General features: G+C 41.1%; 1 protein-coding gene across 2 annotated transcripts in view; it reads left to right on the forward strand.

Moving 5' to 3' along the window:
• Window positions 1–21250, forward strand: part of SNCA (synuclein alpha) — a 62845-nt gene extending 41595 nt beyond the window's left edge. For both annotated transcript variants that reach the window (XM_058024388.1, XM_058024389.1), the window contains exons 5-6: window positions 19563–19652; window positions 20621–21250. In XM_058024388.1, the coding sequence (XP_057880371.1) occupies window positions 19563–19652; window positions 20621–20653 (123 nt within the window). In that variant the 3' untranslated portion in view covers window positions 20654–21250. The remainder of the gene's footprint in view (window positions 1–19562; window positions 19653–20620) is intronic.
• Window positions 21251–23395: the final 2145 nt, after the last annotated feature.

The raw sequence follows: 23395 nt of genomic DNA on the forward strand, positions 1-23395 counted from the left end.
AGGAAGGCACAAAACTCATTAAGGAGTTAATGAGATCAGTGGTTTTAAATTTGGGGGAGAAATGGCTTTGCTGTATTGAGGCTGGAAGGAGGGAGGGAGGTGACTATGTAAGAAATGTTCAAATGTTCTGAGATCCTGGTTTTCCCCTCTGTCTTGGCAGGGGGAAGCTGTACCAGTAAGAAAATTACTAACTTTGCTGTTTCATGTTGGAAAATACAGACAGGAAAAGACATGAAACTTTGAAAAATGCTTTGCCCAAATCACAGTGCCAGAAAAACCAGGACTTGATTGTGTAAAAGACCAAGGTTGTGCTTGGGTTCACTCTTGTGTAGGTGTGTGGACTCAAGAGGGTATGTGCAGGAAGTTCTGAGCAGGATTTGGATGCCAAGGTGCTGTGGCTGAAGTTCAGGTGGTGGCTGTTCTCAGTTTAATCTTCCTCGTGGATGCCCCAGTGCTTCGGCTGGTGAAGTTTGTGGGGATGAAGGCAGCATCATCCTCAAATCTCCTTGTGCCAGCTACCTTGGCTTCTTCTTATTTCTTCTTTAACAGACATGGCATTAAAACAGCTCCTAACCTGAGGGCACATACTCTGTTTTCTGGCTGTGCTGGATGCTGTTGGTGGTACAGGTCTCTCATGAGTCAGCCGTGAGTCACAGAGCCTCCTGCAAAGATGCAGGCTGTAACATGCATGCAGGGAACAGATCACTTTCACATCGTGCAGCCCCTGCTTTCCAGCTCAAACAGAAGGAGCAGGAGGTTGAGGTTAAAGACTTTGGATCTCATTAAATGCCAAGGATGAGGCTGAGGTTTTGGTTGGCACCTGTGCTAGAGATGCAATGGGGAGGCAGAGCAGGGCATAATGGATGTGTTTCCCAGCTTCTGGCTATGTACAGAGGGACCCAAATAATTCAGTTCTGAGCTCACCTGTGCTGAGTTGTTGAAACAACATCTGTGAGCAGCATTTCCTGGGCTGCCTTCCTCCACCTGCCACCAAGGTCTGCTGGTGCCTCTCCAGTGCCTGCAGCACTTGTCATGAGCTGCACCCTGGTCTCAGCAGGCAGGGACAGTGACGTTCTTCGTGTTTCAGAATAGCAAAAGCTTTCCTCACTTTATGTAAAAATAAAAGCTGTGTGAAGCAGCTGAGTAAGATGTAATCCTGATAGTGTAAAGCTGGCAGGAGAGGCAGAGGCTGAGTTTGTTCTCCTGGATGCTCCCATGAGGAGATAATGAGACTGTAATCAATATGGGTGTCTGTTTGAGTATTGCCTGGCTTCTAAAGGCACAGAGTTCAGTTGATTTCTCTGTCATGAGCTATGCCTGTATAAAAATGTGGCTTGCAACAGGATTTTTTGGCTATTCTGTGGTCATAGTTAGAAGCAGGTTTTTGAGAGATTCAGTGTGCTACCCTGGATCTTAAGTGTGGTTATCCCTTTGGTACCTCTGTGGAAGCTGAGCTAATCTGAAAGATAGCTCCTGGAGTATACCTAATATGATTACAAATTTTAGCTGTTAAATTCTGTCTAAATAGCTTTAACTTCTCTGAGCTGCTGACTTACACCAGTTTTCTCAGGCATCACCCTTTTTTAGTTTAAGTAAACTGCTATTGTATAATTTTGATTATGAGAGCTGAGAGCATAAGAAAAACACCCAATATCATGAGGAGGGTGACTAATGTTGGCAACACTGGTGATGCTGATAGACATTAGAAAATAAAAGAGAGCAGATGGTGTTTCATGGTTTTTTGAGTGCTTTGCTTATTTTTGCATCTCTAATGCAGTCTTTTGAAGAACATTACCTGAATTTAAACCTTTTCCTTCTCTCACAAAAAAAAAAAAAAAAAGAGAATAATCATCATGTTTTCAAAGTAGAGATGCTGTTATGGTCACATCTCATACGTAGTGTGTCTCTGCACGTGTGCAAACATTTGTGCTTGGGAGGCAGTGCTTTGTGTCAGCAGCGAGCATTTTATTCTTGACTTTTCTCTCCAAGGCTTCCCAAAGAAAACAGAAATCACAAGTAAACATGGCATGCCCTTGACTTCAAACCCATGGCAATCCTCTGGGCTTATTTTGCTTTGTAGCAGTGCAAAGCATATCCCACTTCCAAGTGACCTTCAAGAAGCTGCCTGGGAAAATGGAGAGGTGATCCAGGGAAGGGACTAGGAGCTGGTTCCTGCTGTGCAGTTTGTAAAGAACAAGTGTCTTTTATTTGCTCATATACTTTGCAAAATTTGAAATAGGCTCTTTCTCAGCAGTTATGTGGCATTAGGAGACAGTAGTTGATGGGAAAGGACAGAAATGTTTTCAGGGAAGTGCTGGCACATCTATACCATTCCCAATCTGGCAAATGCAGAGTTAAATCTGTCTCTGACTGTACAAAAAGCTTGAACAGATTCTGTGTGTATCATGGGAGGATGTGATAGATGTCTGAAGAAAGATTATATTTAGAAGGTAGACAGAGATTGGTAGAGCTCTCTGAGGAACTTCATCCCAAATGTCAACAAAGCTTTTATAGTAAAAGGAAAAAAAAATTGAGAAAGTTTTTCAGAATATGCTATACTGGTGGAGGAGCTGCATTGCAAGAATTGGTGTGGGTATAGAGATATCAATAAAGGCAGATTGGTTTCATGCTCCCAGTATGTACCACTAACACAGCAAAACTTCCCAGTGCAAACATAGTCTGGAATTTCTGCAGAGTGAGCTCTCTCAGCTTTTTGGCAAGCTTGTATTTGGTGCAGGTAGATCAGGCTGTGGCTGCAGTGCTGTGGAGTTACAGGTTCAGCTCTGGGGGGGCAGGAGCCTGAGCCCCAGGCAAGAGGCAGAAGTGCAGAACAGAGGGCCCTGGGACCTGTGGTGCATCCAGGGGATGGACACTCTGGGACACAGCAGGAGCTGATCATTCCAGACTGCTGCCTTTACACTGTGAGGGTATAAAAGCCTGGGGGCTCCTTTGTTCTGAATCCCTCCTCAGAGGCAGCAGCTTGAGCTGTAATTTTGTTATTATACCATGATTAAGGTACTTAAAAAGTGGAGACATCTGAAAGTGTGCTGTGGGAATGCTGGGGTCAAGCAGGTGAGGGAAACTGTTGTGTGTGAGTGTGGGCAGTGTGGCTGTGGAGGGGCCTCAGTTCCAGCTCAGGTGGTGTGAGAGTGTTGGACGGGGAAGTGTCCTTAACAAGCTCAGCAGCTGAAATGAATTACTTTAAGTTCCTGTGTAGAAAGACAACTTTGAACTGCTGTTGATTAAATATGGGCTTTTGAACAGTGTCAGATTGTTCTGACTAAAGCAATGTATTATGGAGGGAAGGAAAAAGCTGCATTATTTGAACTGGAAAGCTCCTTCAGTGTTTTCATGAGTACTCCTACTGTGCTGGGCGACTTGAACGGCCGGTGGATGGTTTACTGAGATTTCAAGTGTTTGAATCAATTATAATAGTCAATGTGATGAAGCCACAGCACTGATGTTGCCCAAGCTGGAGTGCTGAGTGAGGTTTGGTCACTGGTGCATTTTAGAAGTTTTCAGCTCTTGGGCCAGCATTCTGGGATTGCACTGACAGCCATCCAGCAGTGAGCAGGGCTTGGAGCAAGGCAGGTAGTCCTCCTCAAGTCAGGAGAGGAGAGAAGCTTCATCACTTCCAGAATCCTGGCCTCTTGAGCCAGGAAATTTTCCTGTGTAACAGGAGATCATTCCTTACACAGGTCAGTGCTGGCCAGGCTTGGGCTGCTCTTACCCAAGGTGAAAAGCACAGTGAGATGAGGACGGTGAGGCCCTCACTGCGGGGCCATTCACCACAGGAGCCAGGACTTAGAGGGGCAGCCACACGTGGCTGTTGGGTTTGCAGTTAGTAATCCCAAAGTGCAAAACCAGAAAAGGAACAAATCTAAAGCAGAAGGGGAAACAAAATGTATTTCAGGCAGAAAAGCAATGCTGCCTGTGACATGAGCTCAGCTGATCTGGGAGTGTTGTCAGCTGTGGGCTGCCCCTTGCTGCCATAAGCTCAGGTCTCAGTGTGTTGTCTTACAGCAAAATGTATTGCTCATATGTAGCAGGTCTAAAAGTAGGTTTTTTCCTGTGCCAAAAAGGTATTTATTTTAAGCAGGCAAGGGAAGAAGGAATGAACACTTCCTTTAGGGTGGCTGCAGACACTTGTCCTGTGGAAGGAAATTAAGTAGCATTTTTAAGATACAAATGCTGGGGAGTTATCCACATAGACTGCTGCATCCAGTCTTAGTGGTGTTACATACTTTTGTAGGTTAAGTCTGGCAGTCCCAGTCAGGGGAGAAGCTGTCCCCTTTGTGGAGAGAACTATACATGAAGATGTGTACTTTTGGCTTGAACGAAGCACAGCTCTTGAGCTGAGGTTGACCAGCTACCTGGGAACTGGTGCTCCAATAATACAAAAATAGTCTTGGTAGATAGGCAATCTATTGGGGTAGATAAGTGATCAATCATGGGGTCTAAAGTCAGTCCAGCTGCTCTGGTATACACCTGCCAAATCCATGACTCTAGATGGATACCCCATATGTGGTATCTGGCATGTCTTTTAAGAAAGTGGTGTGTCAAGGAGAGGTACAGCCCCGATGCACTGCTTACATGTCTGTTGAGTTTCTGGTGCATGTCTACTGTGCCTGGGCTCTAACCTCTGTACTGGACAGTGCACCCATCGAATGGTGGGGCAAGTTAGATGGCAGAGTTGTTCTTTCAGTCTCTGTGGTGAAGCCTCTCACATTGTCTGCAAGATTGACAGGTGCTCTGACATTTCATAAGAGAAGAAATTGATGGGCTAACCAGTGGGTGGACATAAATTTACATCAGTTATAGGCTGTTCGTTTTTGCTAACAGTGCACTTTGCCCTGCTGTCTATTTGTGCAAAACCCATTTTAAGCAGGAGTAGGAAGCCATATTACTTTTTATTTAGCATTAAAAAAGGTCATCTGTAAAATGGAATAGAATGAAGTTATCACAGAAATAATGAAGAAACAGTCATTAAAATCCAAAGAGGTGTAAAGAAGGAGCTGTCAGTGTCTCTAGTGGTGGCTGGGATACAAGAGGAAGTGCCCACAGACCATGAAAAGTCAGTGCTTCCTCATCACAACCTGCAGCTCTTCTCAGTGGCTTTCTCCTTCTTATAACATGTATAGAGCCTTTTTCAGAATATATTGAGAGAATTTTTTTCTCTTCCCCTGAAGGATAAATCAATTTGCAGTACAATGTGTTCATTTTTTACTCTAGGTTTTTCATACTATTGAACAAGCTAGTCAGTGTTTTTTCTCCAGGAAGGGTGGACTGGGCTGTGGTACAGAGCCAGTTCTCTGTCTGAGCCTATCACTGGGAATCACCAGCACTGACCTACTGGCTACCCATGTAATTTAAGAATCACATTTCAAAAGCAGTTATTTTGGCTCATAAAAATATCCAGGAATTACCCAACACTGGGTTGCAAAAGGCAGATCCTGACTGCCAGGTGTTTTCTGTGAAGTTAGAGTCCTTGCTGAGCAGTGGGGCCTGGCCCACAAGCTCCTTGCCCGTGTTTGTAATGCTGAAGGCTGAATTAGCAGGGACTCTGAGCAGGCTGTAGGAGCCAGCACACTTGAGGTGATTAATGAGAAGCCTGGGCTGGTGCTTTACGCTGAAGATGAGTCATTAATATAACAGGCATGCTAACAGGCACGGGAGAGGCTTCGTGTGGGAGGCCACAGGAGCCTTCTCTCCCCAGGCTGTGAGCAGGGTTGAGCCAGCACAACAGGGCTGCTTACAGCTCTGGGCTCCCTGGTGCTCCATTTCTGCTCCTGCGTTAGAGACACATCTCCTCGTGGAGTGTGGTGGGTATTAGGATGAAAGCAATCATCCCAATATGTGTGCTTCAGTGGCATTAAGGGGTTCAAGTGCACTAGGGCTATTGCTGCCCTCATATCAAAGCCCCACACCTCTGAAGAGGGTGGTGGCACTGCTGCCTTCAACAAGTTGAGCATGTCCCCAGCCAGTATTGGCAAGGTGAAGGACAGAGTAATTAAAATTTATTTTTTAAGCCCCCAGGATGTACCTGTGCTCTGTGCATGCAGGTTATGTAGCTTGTGGGGTTCACAACCCTGTCTTCTGTTTATATTACTTCTGTCTTCTTTTTTCATTAGTTTAGAAGGCAGATCAATTTTTAATTGGAGGGATTTTTTTTTCTCTGAGGAAAATGCTGATACATTGTGTTCACATAAAGGAAGGAGTATTAGATTTGAAACCAGTTAAACCATCACAGAAGGAAAAAAAATCCTTTCTTCCTGACTGCTAAATATTTAACAGGCCACTGAATGATCAAAGGTCCCTTTAGGATTTTAAAATGACAAGATAGGAACAAGTTTAAATTCCCCAACATTTGCATTTGTGACAGCAAGAATGTGAGAAGCAATGTCAAATGCTTGAAGTCCTCCCACTTGCACAGTGATCACTGAGTCATTTTACTGAGAGAAGCCAATTCAGAATGCTTTATCCCTTCTATAAATGTTGAACCAAACTCAGCTGGGAAATGGGAGCATCACCCACACAACACAAAGCACTGGAGCATTTTCCCTCTGCACAGGGTAATCAGCAGCAGGAAAAAAAAAAGTCTCAAGTGCTGAAGGGATTCTACAGTGAATAGTCATTGGGGGAATGTTGTCTCCTAAGTTGGCTTTGACTTAACTCTTGGTTTCCACAGGGTTGTTGGAAGTGGTGTTAGGAACACATTTTGTTTGGATGCTGTCTCTTTATATCTGAACCTTAATGCTCTGACTGCAATGAGGGTACAGTAGAAGAGCTCACTTGTCACTGATTTCATCTGGGAGATTACAGATGGATACACGCTGAGTCTGTCTCACTGGATGAAAGTGGTTTTATCCAATTTCCAAGATACCCTACCTTACTATATTAAGTGGTTAGATTTTTTGGCACTTGAAACACTTTGGATTTCTGAAGGTGATTCTTGACTTGCTACATTGTTCTGCTAGTGTTAAACCTGTGTGAAAGCTTTGCCTTTGTGGAACTAACCACTTGCTTAAGTGTGTGCTTGAAAATCTTTGCTGAATCAAATTAATGAATTTAAATGTTTAAAAATAATTTAAGTTGAAGTAGATGAGCTTTTAAGCTTTCAATAGCAATGTTATTTTAAGCTTCTCTTGTCAGATTGCTTACATATTTGTTATAGTTTAAGTCCAGCTGGCAAATAAGTACCATGCAGCCACATAATATGGTTTACATTTGTTGTTGCTGTTGCAAAGTATGTGTTGAACTTCTTTTATGCAATAATCTAGTCAGAAGAATGCTTCTGAATACTTGAGGCACTAATTCTTCTTCTGTGTCTTAGGGAGACATGTCTTTTAGAGGGTGCTAGATGGTCCAGAGAGCATCCAGGCAGAAGTGACTTGAGGTGAATGGAGCCCACTAAGCACCCACACTTCACATATTTATGTCTGCCCCAGGTATGGGAAAGAAGTTAATAACATTAGAGCAGTCAACTGTTGCTTTTTCCAGTGCCACTGCCTTTCTTGGATAATTGCAGGCAGATTGAGCAACTAAACCGCAGAACAAGGACCAGTTGGTTTGTTGCCTCCTCGTATCAGAAATGATACATGTGTGTGAGAGCAAGAACTGCTTTTTTCACTCCTGTGTTTAATCATTGAATCTGCTTGTTGAACAATGCTTGTTATGGAACAGTAAGCACATCATTTGGCTTTATGCTCAACAACTACAAAAATGATCATACTTTAATGAGAGCCATTGCAATACCCCTATTGAGGGAATGCACAAATACTTATCAGATAATTGAAACAGAATTATTTGGAGCTTGTTATTGAAAGGTGATGATACAGCATAGTGCTGAATTTCATTTTGTTTGTTCGTGTCAAAGTACATTTACTCTTAACCTTGTATTCCACAGAAATATTTTCCGGTATGGGCAATTCTAAAATGACATTTGTGCATAAACTCACCAGCCGAGTGCCTAACTGGTACTGCTGGAGTGTTTAGAAACACTTGGGCATCGAGCTGTGGCAGTCTTTCAAGTCACTTGTGTTCAGATCTGCATGGGTGATTCTCAAGATCTGGCTCTGGTTCCTATCCAAATGTTCATCAGGCAGCACATGTCGAGAAACAATGTCTGTGGCTGATAGGAGATAGGTCTTTGTGTTGTTTCCAAACCACAGGGAGTCATATGATAAGTACACATCTTCTTCTGAAGCATGGCCTCATCCTGCCAGTCTTTTTGTTTCATCCTCAGTTCTGAAAATAGAGAAGAGCAGCATTTAGGTTCTCATTATGATGGAGGAAATGTTGTATTGCTTCAGGCAGTGTATTGTTGTTCAAGAACTGCGGGTGTGGCTTGTAGAAGAAAGAGCTCTACCAACTGTAATCAATTTGTTACATGTGTTCTCTCACTCCTTCTGTGTTTTAACTGAGCATTCTTGTCTCACAGAGTAAGCTTTGTTGGTAATCGATCTCATTGATGTGACATACATGAAATTATTTTCTTCTTCAGCTTCATCTGAACTTCCATAAATCACAGGTAGCTGACTGTTATGCCATGAAATTGAAGAAAAGTGGTTTGGTTTGTCCTGTTTATCCCCAAAGTAGATGGTGTAATGGGTGCAATTACTAAGCAGTATTTCACTCAAAACTTCCTGGCAGATTTGTGGTTTTACCTGCTATTCTGGATGTTGTGAACAGAATAAATACTTTCATCTCTACTGTTTTTATGTCCTACCTCTAGCAAAAATTATGCTTACCTCTGTGTGTGTGTATGCATATTTTTTTCTTCTTGTATGCTTAAATATAAACAGGGTGAGGGCTGGAGTATGATTAAAATTCTTTCTCTCAAATCAGAAGAGTTGATGTGAAAAGTAATATTTCCCTATTGTTCCTAGTGGCTGTGGGACTGACTGCTTCCTGTGAATTCTAGCAGTTTGTGGTGATAACTTCACTGTGACTTAAATGCATTCCAGGGGCAGCCCCTGCTTAGCTGGTGAAGTTTGAGGAGCTACTGTGATTAATAATAAGAAAGGACCAGAGGCAAAGTGTCATTTTAACAATTCTAATAACTAACACTTAATGCTTTGATCCTTTAAAATCAGCTCTGCATTTTAATGTAAAATGGTTTAACAGAGTTTATTAATAGAAGGCTCCTTCTGGTAAAAACAGTGCAGCAACAGTTCCCCTTTGAAGTTTCAGCTATGGCTGAGATCATCATCAGTTCACTCTGGTTCAGGTAGTTTTTGGACTTTTGGCACCAGTGGGGCTTGCCCTCCTTTTCCTTCTCAGCAGCATGGTGAGCAGCATCTCTGCCCCACTTGACTCTGTTCCAAACAGCAAGTGGTCTCATCCCAGCTGTAGCAAGATGTAACTTGTCTGCAGTTCTCATAAATGAGCACCACAGGCAAAGGGTAGCGGATGCTCCACAGGTTTTTCCTGTGTTGTGTGGACAGAAAAAGCTGGGTTAGCCCAGAGAAGACTGAAATGAATCAGGGTAATGTTTTTTTCCAGTATCAAACCTTTGTTACTTCAAGGCTTTTAAGTGGCTTTTCCCAGACATCTGTTGGGAGTGATTTGGGGAAAGCTGAACCTGCCTAAAACAGAGGTGTGCACCAAAATTGGGTGCACCAAATTTATACTCTTTATGGCTTCTTATATATGAAGTAGTAGTGAAGATTTTTCTGGTGTCCATCCCTTTTGGGAGAGCAGCATGTGTCTGAAAAGGGGACCATAAACCCAGGCTGCCCTCATACTTAGAGGTGAAAGTATGGAAATGGCTCAGTGAAGGGGAAAGCTACACTGGGCTTATACTGACAGAGATGGAACAGAATTTTTCCTGGGAAACTGTTGCTTTGAAGTCCACTCTCATGCAGTTTAGAGGATGTCAGGCTTCAGTCTGCTGCTTTCTTGCATCTAAGCCAGAAGGGAAAAGCAAAGATAACAATAGCAGTGCAGGGGAGGAGGGAAAGACAGCACAAATATTCAAGTGCTGTCAATTCAATGCATACTACACCATACTAAGTAGACTTTATTAAGAAATTGTTTCCACTTAGTTAAAAGGAGTTATTTCTTCTTGTATGGAAGAAGAATAAGCTGAAGAGATGTTCATGTTGTTTGTGTTTTGTGCCACTGAACCTTTCCCAATTGAAGTAAAAGCTCAGAATAATTGTGTACTTGCTTCTAGATGAAGAGTGTTGCTTCAGGAGTATGAATTTTAAAATGCAGGCTGTCTCTCGAGTCTTTTGTAGTGTTTGATCTGCTGCTGAATAGATCACAATGGCAAGAAATACTCCTGAAACCTTTGTAGTTCAAATAATTGTTGCAAGTGGTGTTTTTTTAAAGCAAGTGCTAGTTTACTCTATAGAAGAAAGAAGAAATATATTTTAAAATTCCCCAGCTGGGTGAAGTGCTATAATAGGTTGGAATTGAAGGAATGCTTTAGAGAGATGCTCACTGATAAAAACTGAAGGGTGACCACTTCATTCATAACATGTCCTGCCAATCAATCCCAGCCTTTGAGGGTGCCATCCTGCTGCTGGATCACCTGTGAGTCCACAGCTCAGTGTGCTGGAGAGAACAAGCAGATGAGTTCTGCTTGTAGCTTGTCTGCTCATAATCCAGGGAAAAGCAAAAGGGAGCAAAACCTGCCCTCTTCCCAGTCCCTAAAGAGAGAATCTTCCCCTTTCTTTAAGAACTTCCTTGGGAGTGAGTGTGAGCTTTGTGCCTACAGGCACAGGAGATGGATAGGGTGCAGAGCTGGAAGGTGTGCTCTCTCTGGGGCCATGTGAGTGGGAACTCATGCTGCTCTTAATGCCAAAGGGTGGCTGGGCCTGCAGTTCTGTATAGAGAACTTTTTCTAAGAGTGAGAGAAGTAACTATGGTTTAGAGGTTGGTGTTTTACATGATGGTGTGTTGAATCAACTGTTTGTGTAACTGGAGAATTCTTTAAGAGGAAATGAATTCTTCTCCTTGAATTTTTCCTTAGAGAGTATATACTCATGGAATCTATACAGTAACTTCTGGAGTTTATCTGTACTAAAAATATGCTTAACATTGAAATGTGATTGTGATCTTCAAACTGTTTTAAATAAAATATATTAAAAAAACATTGCAGTTCTGGCTGAGACCACACTATCTAAAATTATCTTTACTGACCTACTAGAGCCAAGTCTGACCAATATTGCTCATTTCTATGCTGACTTCCCAGCTGATGTGTGCCATTATTTTAGTGAATGTGATCTGTCAAGGTCATGTATAGTGTTCTAGTTTTATTTAATTAAGATCATGTTTAGATATCATCCTTGGAGTTCATTCTTGGTAATGGGTTCACACAGAATGGAGCACCCTCCATTACAGAAAGAGACAGATGGGTGTAGCTAATCCCATGGTTCTCCTGACAGACATAGTGTCTGACAGATTATTTTCCTCTCTGTTCTAGGATGTGATCATTCCTGCTGTTCTCCTTTGGCAAGTCCCACTAAGGGCACTGTGTAGACTGAATTCTGTGTTCAGGAGAAGGCCCCCTAGGGCTGGATAGACCTTTCTAATACATGAGAGAATGGCCTCCTTTTTTTTTTTTTTTTTTTTGCACTAAGATGACATTTTTGGCTTATGTTACTCTTTGACTTTGTAATTCTTTTTTGTGCACTGTTTGCCCATCATCTTTGATTTGGTGAGTGCCTAAGTGACTTAGATACACATTTTCCTGTTGAGGTGCATGTTACTTATTTCAGTTACTTAGTCAGTTTTGTCAAAGTGTCTTTATGTAGCAAAAAACAATAAAAATAAACTCAGGCTGTTTATTGTTCCTTCTTACTGCACAAGATTGAGCAAACAGTTCAGTGCAGTCCTTGGCCCTTCTTCCAAATCCTTGCTGGAATTAGTGGTATTATTTGACTGAAGATTTCTGTGGAACTGCAGTCTGAAATTTCAGTTTTAAGAATGTAAATAACAAAGTTGATAGTGGATATTTGTTGCATATAGTGACAGATACTGTTTGAGCAGATCTATTATTCTAAATTATTGTTATTACCTTGTTCAGGAGAATGGGAGCAGAGGCAGATCTGGGCCACATCTCTGACGTGATGTCTAGTTAGCATCACTCCCACTAAACTGCAATTAGAAATAACTTCACTCTTTCCAAATTATGTGCTTTAGCTTTTTCTTTCCCTACCCGTAGAGTTTTCAATGTCACCATGGATTTGGGAAGCAGAAGAGGATGAAGCTGAAAGGGCTGTGTGCATCCACATGTGCTGCTGATGTCACATGGACTCAGCCCTTAGGCAGCCTCTGACTTTGTCACCTGGAATTGATGCACGTCTGTTGCTGTAGAACTCATATCAGCTTCTGGTCTGGCCTGTGCAATGAGCAGGTTCTCCATGTGATCCTCATTTAGCAGCAAATAGCAACATTCCAGGAGCTCTAATTAGGAACTTTACCAGCCTGCTCAATGCAAATGTGCATCTGAGTTTCAGCAAACTTGATTTCTCACAGAAATGTTCCTCTTGTTCTCTGAAGGCATCTCATCCGTACAAGTAATACTGGGAACTTTTAAAGGAAGGAAAGGAAAAAAAAAATACACAATCTATTGTGTATTACATAACATGTGTATTCACAATACACAATGTGTTGTGAAATTTATTTTTCAAGGCATTTGCAACAGTTTGTAGATTGTTATAAACAGAAATTATTTCCAGCTATTTGTGGACACCAAGGTGGACCTGTGGTTGCAGGCTTCCACAGACATTTTATTCGTTTTTCTGTAAGCCTCAGTTGTTTTCCTTCTCACTTTTGTCATTGCCAACTGAAAGGCATAAAAATGCAAATCAGAATGCAGCCTGTAGAACTTGTAGACACTATTTTAGCCTTCATTGGATTTGTGCTAATGCTGATATTTATTAGTTTAATTAAATGTCTCTTCTTCATTTCAACTCCCTGTTTGAGGAGAAGGAGGGAGACACTCTCATTTTATTGGTATTCTAAATGAATTGTGCACTGGAACAGCTAATTTCTTTCCCACAAAATGCTTTCTCATCATTTCCTTCATTTAGGTGTTCAGCTTAAGGATAATTAAAACAGTTGGGTCTATTTCTAGGTAGTGTACAGATACATCTCTGTACCTCTGGAGTGAAACAACTGGATGATGATGATGCTTTGTCATTTACAGCTGAGTCTTGGAGGGACTGACTATTGCAATGAGTGAGCTGGAGCTTTGAAGCATCCTAACCTGACCTGGCAACTCAGTTGTAGCTGTATAACTCAGTCAGTTCCATGAATATAATGTCTTAGGACTAGGAAAGTAAATTAATTGAGGCCATTTTAGCATAGCTTTGTTTTGCCTCTTGTTGGATTCTTTGCCTCTTATTGGATTCTTTGTTCAAGGGTCTTTCTCCCATCCAGATAAGTTGGGTTTTATGGTCAAAAGAGCTGTAAAAAATGAGTTAGCAAATGGTGAAGGCAGTTATTTTTTCACTTTAGTACAGTATCCAGGTGCACTATACTTTGGAGAAAAAGGAATGCAAATTATTTTCTTTTCAAAAAGGAATTTTAAGCCCATAAGCACAGCAAATTGTTATTCAGCTTGTAGCAGGAGGCAGATTTTCACAGGAACAATAACAGCTGCACTGGGGGTAAAAGAAAGGAATCCCAAAATTTTACTTTAAGCTCTACCATATAATGACTGACAGCTCCTGACAGGAGCTCTCACAAAGTGGATAATACAAAAATGGAATGGGCTTAGTCAGGCTGCAGGAATGGAGTTAGCAGCTGTAAGAGCTTGAAGCAGCCCTGCCAGGTTGCAAGTTTGGGATGCAGTAACAGGCACGGGACCAACAGCTTTAGGGATAAACAGTTTTATCCCTAAATAAATGAAGACAGATTACTAGTGCCATTATCCAGACTGTAACAACAACAAATTCAATAATTCACTAATGCTGGGCTTCAATTAACATCTGGGCCCACAAAGATGTACGTGCCCATGGCTGGCAGGCAGGCATTACTCTATTAGTATGTGATAATTTTTCAAGGTAATGATGCTTTTAGATGTGTATTTTATTTTCAGCTCCCACAGGTACCAGCTGGAGTGTGTGTACAACAAATTGGGCTATGCTAAAATTGCTTTGCATGGAACGTTTTGTTGGGGTCTCAAAGGACTTTCCAGAAGATTATCTTGTAAACCAGCTTTTCCCCTCTTCTAGTTCATTGCTTTTTCAATAAGGCCTTTTGTCTTGGTTCATAGGTTTTTTGATTCACAGTTTTAATTTGATTAATTTACACAGATTTAATTTAATCAAATTTAATTGGTTCACAGTTTTACATTATGAAACACTCAATAACAGAGTGGCAAGTGATGTAGTGACCAGTGCTCACTGAGTTTTAATAATCTGTTTTGCTGGAATTAGCTAGGACTTCTCAGGTTACATTAATCTTTTTGTTATTTGAGGCAAGCCTCACTGTGTTTATTGTTATCAGTAGGGCTTTCAACTAGAGAAAAGGTCCTCCCACAGTATCTGCATTGGAAATTCCATAGAGGTCTCAAGAACAGACAGAAAATCAGAAACCACAGAGCAACATGAATGTGAGTTTGGGGAGGGGAGGGAGTTTATCAATGAGTATAAACACCTGATAGAGGTGGAGGTAAAGGAGATAGAACCAGATTCTTCAGTGGTGAAATGGCAGGAAGCAGTGGCCACTAAATAAAAAGCAGGAAACTCCACTTCAATGTAGAAAAAGGTTTTTCACTGTGTATTTATTGAACACTGGAAGAGGTTATCCAGTGAGGTTGTGGAGTCTCTGTCTGTGGGAATGGTTAAAACCGGATCAGGAGTGGCCCTGAGCAACCTGCTCTAGGTGGGCAATTTCTGGAGGTCTCTTCTGCCCTCTGTGGTTCCTGGCTTGCAGAGTGATTGCCTCTTGCTAGTATAAATGTTCTAAGAGCAGACAGTTGGGTAGCCTGGATTGTTTATCTCAGGATGTGGAATCACTCCAGAAGGAATTAGTCTCCAGTAATCATGGGAATTATGCATGACTGTAAGATTTCATCAGTGTTCATAACGGAGAGAAAAAACCTATTACTAACCAGGGAGATGGTGAAGTAGAGTGTTTAGATCAGCCACTAAATTACAGTTATAACTCTTCCTTTTGAAGTTGCTCTGACTTGGGATAAATTACCTGTTTTCTTATGGCAATAACTTGGCATTACAACACCAGCAGGTCACCAAGAGGACAGAATGCACACTCCTGAAGGTGACCCTTGCACTATGTGGTGCTGACAGGAGCACTACCAGGAGCTGACCACTTGGTCTGTTTTTCATGGGTAGGGGATCTTAAACAGTGTCTTCCCTTCAACCAAGAGTGTTGTGAGGTGGGAAAGAATGGGGTGCAATTTTCACCAAAAACACTGAAATAAGAAAAACCTATTTGGTGGCATTTACATCGTAAAAGGAGTAGTTCTGAAGTCTTGATAAATATTCTGTATTTTAACAGGCCCAGGTCTTCAGGAGGAGTTTTTTTATTAATTTGATTACTGTTTTATTGCAAAAGTTGGTCATTTCACATGGTTGTGCACAGAGCGTAGCAGGATTCATTCCCACAGTAAGAGAGGAGGAATCAGTGTTTTGGAGCCATCACTGCAGTTCTGCTTCATGCTCCTTTATGCCACTTATATTCATTAATACCTGTTCTTTGAGTCAGAGCTGGTGCCCAGGGTCGTACAAAAGTCTCACTTCACCATGATGGGACACCATCTCCTCTGTTTATAGAAGGACACAGGTTGCTTGATGAAAGGAGAGAACCTCACGGAAGAGAAGGGATACACTGTGTAACGTAGCCATGTATTCCTGGGAAAAGTGTGCATGGGCTTGCCGGGTGGCCTGACAGCAGCACATGGGCTCTGTGCAGCTCTCCCATGCCTTTAGCAAGGCAGGCAGAAGTGCTGATAGCACAAAGTGGCACCCTTGTTAATGCCTGAGAATGGCAGCGTGTTCTTCTCTGCTTGGGATAGCACAAAAGCTTTTTTCCTGTAACATGGGGTCGGAGGGCATGAGACTCTCTGGAGTCAAAATATAACCAGTGACCATGCTTCAAACTCATATATGGGTGGGTATTCATTTCTCCTTAAGGGAATCCTTAGGGGACAAGCAGAAGTCCTCACCTCACCATTCTTCTACCACCTTGTTGACTGGGTGAGTTGTCATTTCCCCTTTTAAAAGTGTTTTTCCAGAAAGAGTTCACGCTCCCCAGTTAAAAACTGACTTCATCTCTGAGAAGCTTTAGTTGAGCTTTTCAGATGATCTAATATAAAAAAAATCTTTCCCTCTGGAAATGCCCTTCAGTGTGGTTGAGAGAGGTTGCAGCTTCTAGAGAAAAATGTGTCATTCATACTAAGACAAGAATTGGTCTTTTGGGTGGTTTTCTTCTTCCATAACTGAATTAGGATATGGAATTACTGATCATGACAACGTAAAATTGCACTTCTTTGTTTTAAAGGATGTAAAATATGATTTAAGGTGTACCTTAGGTGGCTCTGTGTTGCTGGGGGTGGTGGTTTACTTTTGTGATACCCTTACTTTGGGGGGCTGTACATCAGAAGTAGAGCATGCCACCATTTCAAGTGAGGTGGTCACCTTTGCTGTGCATTTTTTATGCAACAGATGACCTTGAGTAATGTCATCCTCATCTGAACTGCAGTGACATCAACATGAGAGGTGTGTTTGTGGTGCTGCTTGCAGCTGGGCAAAGGCGATAAACCCTTCTTGGGCAGAGAGGTCCCTTGGAGGTTGGTTATGGCTTATGATTTACTTCCTTTGAAAAATGGGCTTGATGTTGTGTTTTTCTAGTGCTGATGATTGTTTTATTTGAAGCTGTAGAGAAACCTATGTCCTGAACTTGCTGAAGGGACTTGGGAAGATGATAATTTCAGTCTTTTAGACCTTGTGTTTCAGTATAATCCTGAAAGACAGTCCAGATCCATTGCAGAGGTTCCTAACAAAAAAACAGCATACAGACTTTGAAGCTCTTATTTGAAATTCAGCTGGGAAGTGTTTTTCCTTGTCGTTAATAATGGTCCTGGCAGTTTCACTTGCCATCTGTTTTCCTGCTACAGATAACATGAAGCCATGTACAGGCTTTCTTGTGCACCCTCAAGCCTGATTTTGGGCACAGTTTTACTTGATGAGCTGATTGTTAGCTGAAGCTGTTCCCTAATGACTGGGGGAAGCAGAAATTAAATTTTATTTTTGATTAAGCGGGAGAGCATGCAACAGGAGCTTTGTCTTTAGAGCTGGTCTGTTAGGGCAATAGCACAGTAACCTCTGTAAAATTTGAATTGCACACTTTATTTGGCTATTTCAGTCAAAGCTAGAAAGGATTGATGCTGCTTTTCATACAAGCAAACAGGCAAAAGTGCTATTAAAAATGTGTTTAGAAGCTAATGTAAGTAAATACTGAAATCAAGTAATCTGGGGAGCTCAAGAGTTTTAATAAGGCAGAAATGTAATTTGGTCTATTTTTTCCTCATAATTTCAAGCCTGAAAAATGACCTTTTGTGTTGAACATCCCAAATTTTTGCCAGTTCTGGAAGACACATGTGCCTATTAGATACCTAAATAAAGGTATTTGCAAGTATTGGTGTCCTTTGGCTTTTTGGGATTTATCCATGTTGTCTATGCCATAGAGCAGCTCAGGGTGTTGACTCAGAGCAGGCACATGCATGGAGGGAGCTTGGCAGAACAGTTAGACTCCACACAGCACACAGACTGTGCTGCTTACCTCCAAAGGAAAAAGCACAGAGGAGTAATAGGACCAGATATCTCTTCATACTGGAGCTTTTAAAGTCTAAAGTAAGAGCTGGAGAGAAGAATCTGTATTATGGATATAAATTCTGTACATCGTAAACTTGGATGATGAGGATGAAAAATGTGTACCTACATATGTATCCAAAAGGTGACAGAGCCAAGGAAGAACAGGTATCTGGCAGATGAAGTCACAATTTGTCCTTGGGATGGTGCAGAAAGTGAGGAATAGAATGTTATGACTAAGGTCACCTGGTTAAACCACTGAGGGAGCCAATATGTGGCAAATGGGGGAGCACAGTAAATACTGTGGGAAGGTAAAGAGGGTTTAGTGCCACCTTTTTTGCATTTTATATTCAATTTTGTGTTAAGCTTTCAGAGGTGAGTTTCAGGTTTAGCTTCTCTTACCCTCATTTTGTCTATATCCTAAATTTAATTTAGCACCACTATCTTACTTGTAGATTTTGAAGAATTATCTCATTAGGCTGGTTTATGATTTACTTAATTTTGTATTTCTGTCTGCTTTACCAGCCTGCAGGTGGGGTTTTTTAAATTAATTCCTTCCTGAGTGTCTGTAATTGGTTTTAGTGCGTTTCTGTCTAGGTTGACTCCTGTTACAAGTCAGCATAGTCACAATAGTTCCATTGAGACACTCTGCCTGTTTTCATATCAGTTTTCTTATAGTTCAGGATGAATGCCAGCAGCTTCTGCTCTGGCAGAGCTCATGCTTCTTCTCTGTGAACTTCTGGAGCAGCAGCTCCAAGGAGGATTGGCCCAATTGAAATGTTAGGGTTTTCTCCTTTGTGTTTGTTTCATATGGTAAAGAGTATCTGTAGTTCTAGGAGAATAATTACCTTCCTTTAGTAATTTTATTCAGCATGTTATTCCTCACACCATTGCCATCTAGTAAACTCCAAGAGTCTTACTAAAATGGCTGTATAAAATAGAAGAATAATATATATAAAGAAAAAAATGCAGGAAGCTGGGTGAAAGGTATCATACCATGTATCGTATACCAGTAGTGCATAGAGTACCATGCTGGTTGGCATAACAGAGCCTGTAAAGGTATGACCCATTAAAGGAAAAAAGCATTTTCCAATACAGTTAAACTCTAAAACAAGAAAAAAAGCAGCATGTTCCCCCTTTTTTGCAATATGAAAAGACTAAAACTTTAAAATTAATAATGGTTTATGAGAGGGTGGATGTATCTATAACATTAAAAAAATAAATGATTGAGTACTGTTTCATTTGCGTATCTTGATATTGGCCTGTTTTTACAGGCACTTTTGTGTACCTGCCACTGTGTTCCCCAAAGCAGTTAAACATGAATTAATGTGGTAACTTAATGTGATACTTAAACCATTTGTGCAGGACTTTGTTTGCCAGATGGGTTTCTTAAGGCACAAAACCACCTTGTTTTGGTTTGCTTCATGACTGGACCAAACCATTTCTATGGGATTAAAATATTTTCCCAAGATACTCAGCAAACTGGTGGTGGGTACTGTTCTTTTATTCACATTGACTTCTTGGCCTCTCGATGGCAAGGGAAAAATGAGATTTCAGCTATTCAAAAAGATGCTAGTTGTCATTCTTTTGGGATATCCCTGTGAAACATGGGGAAGATCTGTCTGCAATTCATTATTGCATGACCCCTGGTAATATCCCAAAACCAAAGGGCAGGCCAAGAAGTCAGCCACTGATGGGGAGGAAGCTCACACTTTGGTGGGAGTGATGAGACGAGCAGTCACTGTCACACTTCTTTCCCTGTTTTAAATGTAGAATGAAGAAGGCTTCCTGCAGGAGGGAATGGTGAACAATACAGGTGCTCCTGTGGATCCTGAGAACGAGGCCTACGAAATGCCTCCAGAGGTAAATCTGTTGTGGCGTTTGCTGGGAATGCATGTAAGAGAGGGCCACAGGAGGTGGCTGCGTGCTCAAGTCACACGAGCCTGGCCCAGGCTGGTGCTGGGAACTGCAAGGGCACAGCAGAAACTTGCTCTCCTTGGCCAAGATCTGCCAGAGGTATAGTGCTGGGACTCAGAAAATGATGTGCTCTTTTGATAGTAAGGAGGTTAAATGGGAATTTATTTTCTGTGTTTCAAATCACTTGTGCCTGGGTTTTGAGGAATCCTTTTTTTGTATGTTCAATAGGGAATGCAAGACAAAACTGCATCTTCATAGATGCCTTGAATAGCTTGGCCACTCACCAATGCATCATGCTTTGTGAAGCATGATCCTAAGTTAATGCAATTATGGGAGTAAATTATTTTGTTGGTTTTTATGAACAAGCTCTCTGCAATGTCTGGCATGATGCACTGTTAGTTGGACTAGCAGTTTTATGGTAGCACAGATAATAAGACTGAAAATGAGAGGTATAAAAAATTTAGGCCATGATCCAATAAAAGACTTAAAGGCTTGAGGGTAACATCTTGAATATCACTGAAATTATGGATGCTGCTCATGTGGCCATAGTTAAACATGCCTTTAAATGATTTACTGACTCATATGAGGATTTGCAGCACCTGGTGTGCTGTTCATCCCAGAAGCAGTATTCCTGCCTCTCCAAGAGAATTGTCATGGGTGGCCTCAGGAGTTCCTGGCAGCATCAGCTGAATGATGTGTTAATCACTGCAAAAGTCTAATTCTCCTCTAAGTAGCATGACTTGTAAGATACAGAATCTGGGAAATATGACAAAATCCAAATACATTTCATAGCCTGGTCACATGAGAATCCATAATATTTGGTCATCAAATCCACCAGGAGTAGAATAAATAGAGAAAATAGCATGTCTTCATCTAAAATACCAGCAGTGTTCATTTCTGCTCTCCCTCAATAGGAAGAGTATCAAGACTATGAGCCTGAAGCATGAGAGTCCTTTCCTTCCTTTCTATCACCTGAAATCTACTAACTCCTCGAGATGTCCCATCCTGTACAAGTGCTGAGTTCCAATGTGCCCGGTCGTTCACTTTTTTTACAGTTTTTACGGTGTATTTTGAAGTCTTCCATCAGCAATGATTGGAGTATCTGTGACTGCATCCACCTTGTTTCAGCATTTCCCTCCTGCTGAAATGAAAGCCGGTTGGCAGGGTCATTGTTGTGCTGTGGATATTGTGGCTTCAAGTTTAAAAGTTAAAAAAGAAAATATTAAGTAAAAACACCTAAGTGTCTACTGCTTATTTCTAATTCTGTACATGTTTTGTTGATAGGCTGTCAGTAATTTGATATTGTTTCTGATACAGTTTTTGTTTCCTATGACTATTCTTTCTGTGCAGAGATGACTTATTGTGAGAGCTTTATATATATGTTTATGTATTATACATATAAAAAAAAGTAATTGAGCATGAACTATGCACCTATAAATATTAGCTGTTGAAATTTTATTGTTTTGTGGTGTGTTTTATTAACTTGTGTCTGTAAATAATGGTGTTCAAGTGAAGCAAATAAAACGTAACCCATTAAAAATGAATTTCTAAATTAGTGATGATTTCTAACACCACCTTCCCCTTCCAAAAGCCCCTGTTGAGGCATTCAAGCTGTGTTGCTTCTTTTGAAGGAACTGGAGGAGCAAAACCAGAAAACGTAAGCCCAGTCTGAACAAAAACCATGAAGAATGAGGAAATCAGGGCTGCTACTGCAGCTGGGTGGAGCTTTGCTGACAGATTTGTTTGTAGGCTAATAAACTTGCTGTTGTAAGGGCAGCCTGAAAGTGAATGAAGCCATTAATAGTGGGCTGCAGCAGGTTAACAGGAAGTCATGAGGCTCTTTGAGGAATTACTGCTCCAAGGTTGTTAAAGTGCTGGGATATACAGTGATGGCTTAGTTGCAATGAATTTGTCTTGTATAAAGTCTCATTTTGCTGAAGTACAGTCTACTCTCTATTTTTAGACATGTGCTGCCTGGATATTCTTCCATACAGTACAAAGATTTAAATGTAAGATGGTTTTACCTCTATCATGTTTTATTATTTGTTATTTTGGATGAAGTGTTAGCTCTAACCTGAAGTGGTTTTGTGTTTAAGGTTCTTTAGTCTTGAGTAGCATTTTGGACTTGACTTGCAGCTACCCTTTTCAATGTTCTGGGTAACAGGTAAATATCATTGTCTGGTTTTGAAAGTGGGGAAACTTAGGCACAACCACATAATGCATGTTACTGGTGTGCTCAAAAAAGAGACACAGACCCAAGGAGAATGAACTTTCCAACTTGTTGGTGAACTGAGCTCCTTTTTGGCTTTCTGCAGCCTTTCTGGCACTGTCATGCCCAACATGAAATAGATCTTTGCAACTGTGTGCCTATTCCATCTGTGGACAGTGGGAGCTGATGATGCAGCACTGTGAGCCAAAGTCACATGAACATGCTGGTTTCATGGTGCTTGCAATACCAGTGCTTCAGTTTCCTGCGTCATCCCCCAGTTTCAACCCAGTATTTCTCAGGATTTTAATTTATTTCAGAAGAATTACTATCAAGCTCTCTCTCTTTTTTTTACTTTTTTTTTTTTTTTTTTTTTTTTGTCAAAGCAATGAAAAATCCCCTTGATGATTTCAGACTATTTTCAGGTATTTTCATCAATAGTTTAATTGCTTAACAAAATTTTAAGTCCTGTGCTTTTTTTGCAGAAATTTTTCATGGTAATCTGTAGCAACCCACCAGCAGTTCAAAAGTCTCTTTCACAGGTGATGTGTCAAAAGATTTTCTTGACCTGGATGTGTTTACTGTGAAAAATGAATGCCTCAGTTACAAATCTATTGCATTCCTGGAAAATTATATCAGGATGGGGTACAAGGTAAGATACTACTTTTATATATTTCTTAATTTTGTTTAAGAATTTTTCTGTTCTAGGAGAAGGACTTGGAAAGAAAAGCTCAGTGCTGTAGTGAGATTCCCCCTCTGTATGGCTGCAGGGAATCATCCACCAAAAGCAACAACTGAGAGGAGTCTTGTGCCTGGTACTTCAGAAAATAGCACTGGAAAGAGCAGTCTAAATAGAATATGGATTTCTGTTATTCATCTTCACATTCACAGCCCAGGTCTTGATGTCCCTATTGCTTCTTTACCAGGGAATCAATTTAAACTGGTTGCTCACATGCTGCAGGTAAGTAGTGCACTTCTTAAATAAGCTGTGGGGAGTGTTATATCATAAAGAACAATAATGAGTTTGTTTCCTGAGACTGCTCCCTTGTCTGAACATGTCAGAGTTAATTTGTTTCTTTCATTGGTAATTTCAGCAAATCATTCAGAGTTTTTAGGCCATTTAAAATGTACCAAAGGTGATCAGTTTGGTTCTTGTGTGCTTCTTGCAAACATGCCCTCAGATGGCCCCAAAAGTCCGTGGGACCCTGGTTACTATGGCAGCACAGTGTGATGCACTGCTCTGGTAACAAGCTGCATTTTAATTAGGTTCCTCTAAGGGCTGCCTGACCATCCTTTCCAGGTAAACCAAGTGTCATTGTGTCTTGTTTTTTACAGTGAGATGGATTTTGGCATGCAGGTCGCAAATGTCAGAACTGTGTTGGGTGCTAAAGCTGAAATAAATAGATACTGTTGAATTCAGGTTTTTAAAAATGTCTACTCTGTGTATCTGTAAAAAATGCTTTTGCTGGTGTGCTAAAAATTT

The sequence above is a fragment of the Melospiza georgiana genome, chromosome 5 (genome assembly GCF_028018845.1).
Source record: "Melospiza georgiana isolate bMelGeo1 chromosome 5, bMelGeo1.pri, whole genome shotgun sequence".
Lineage (NCBI taxonomy): Eukaryota > Metazoa > Chordata > Aves > Passeriformes > Passerellidae > Melospiza > Melospiza georgiana.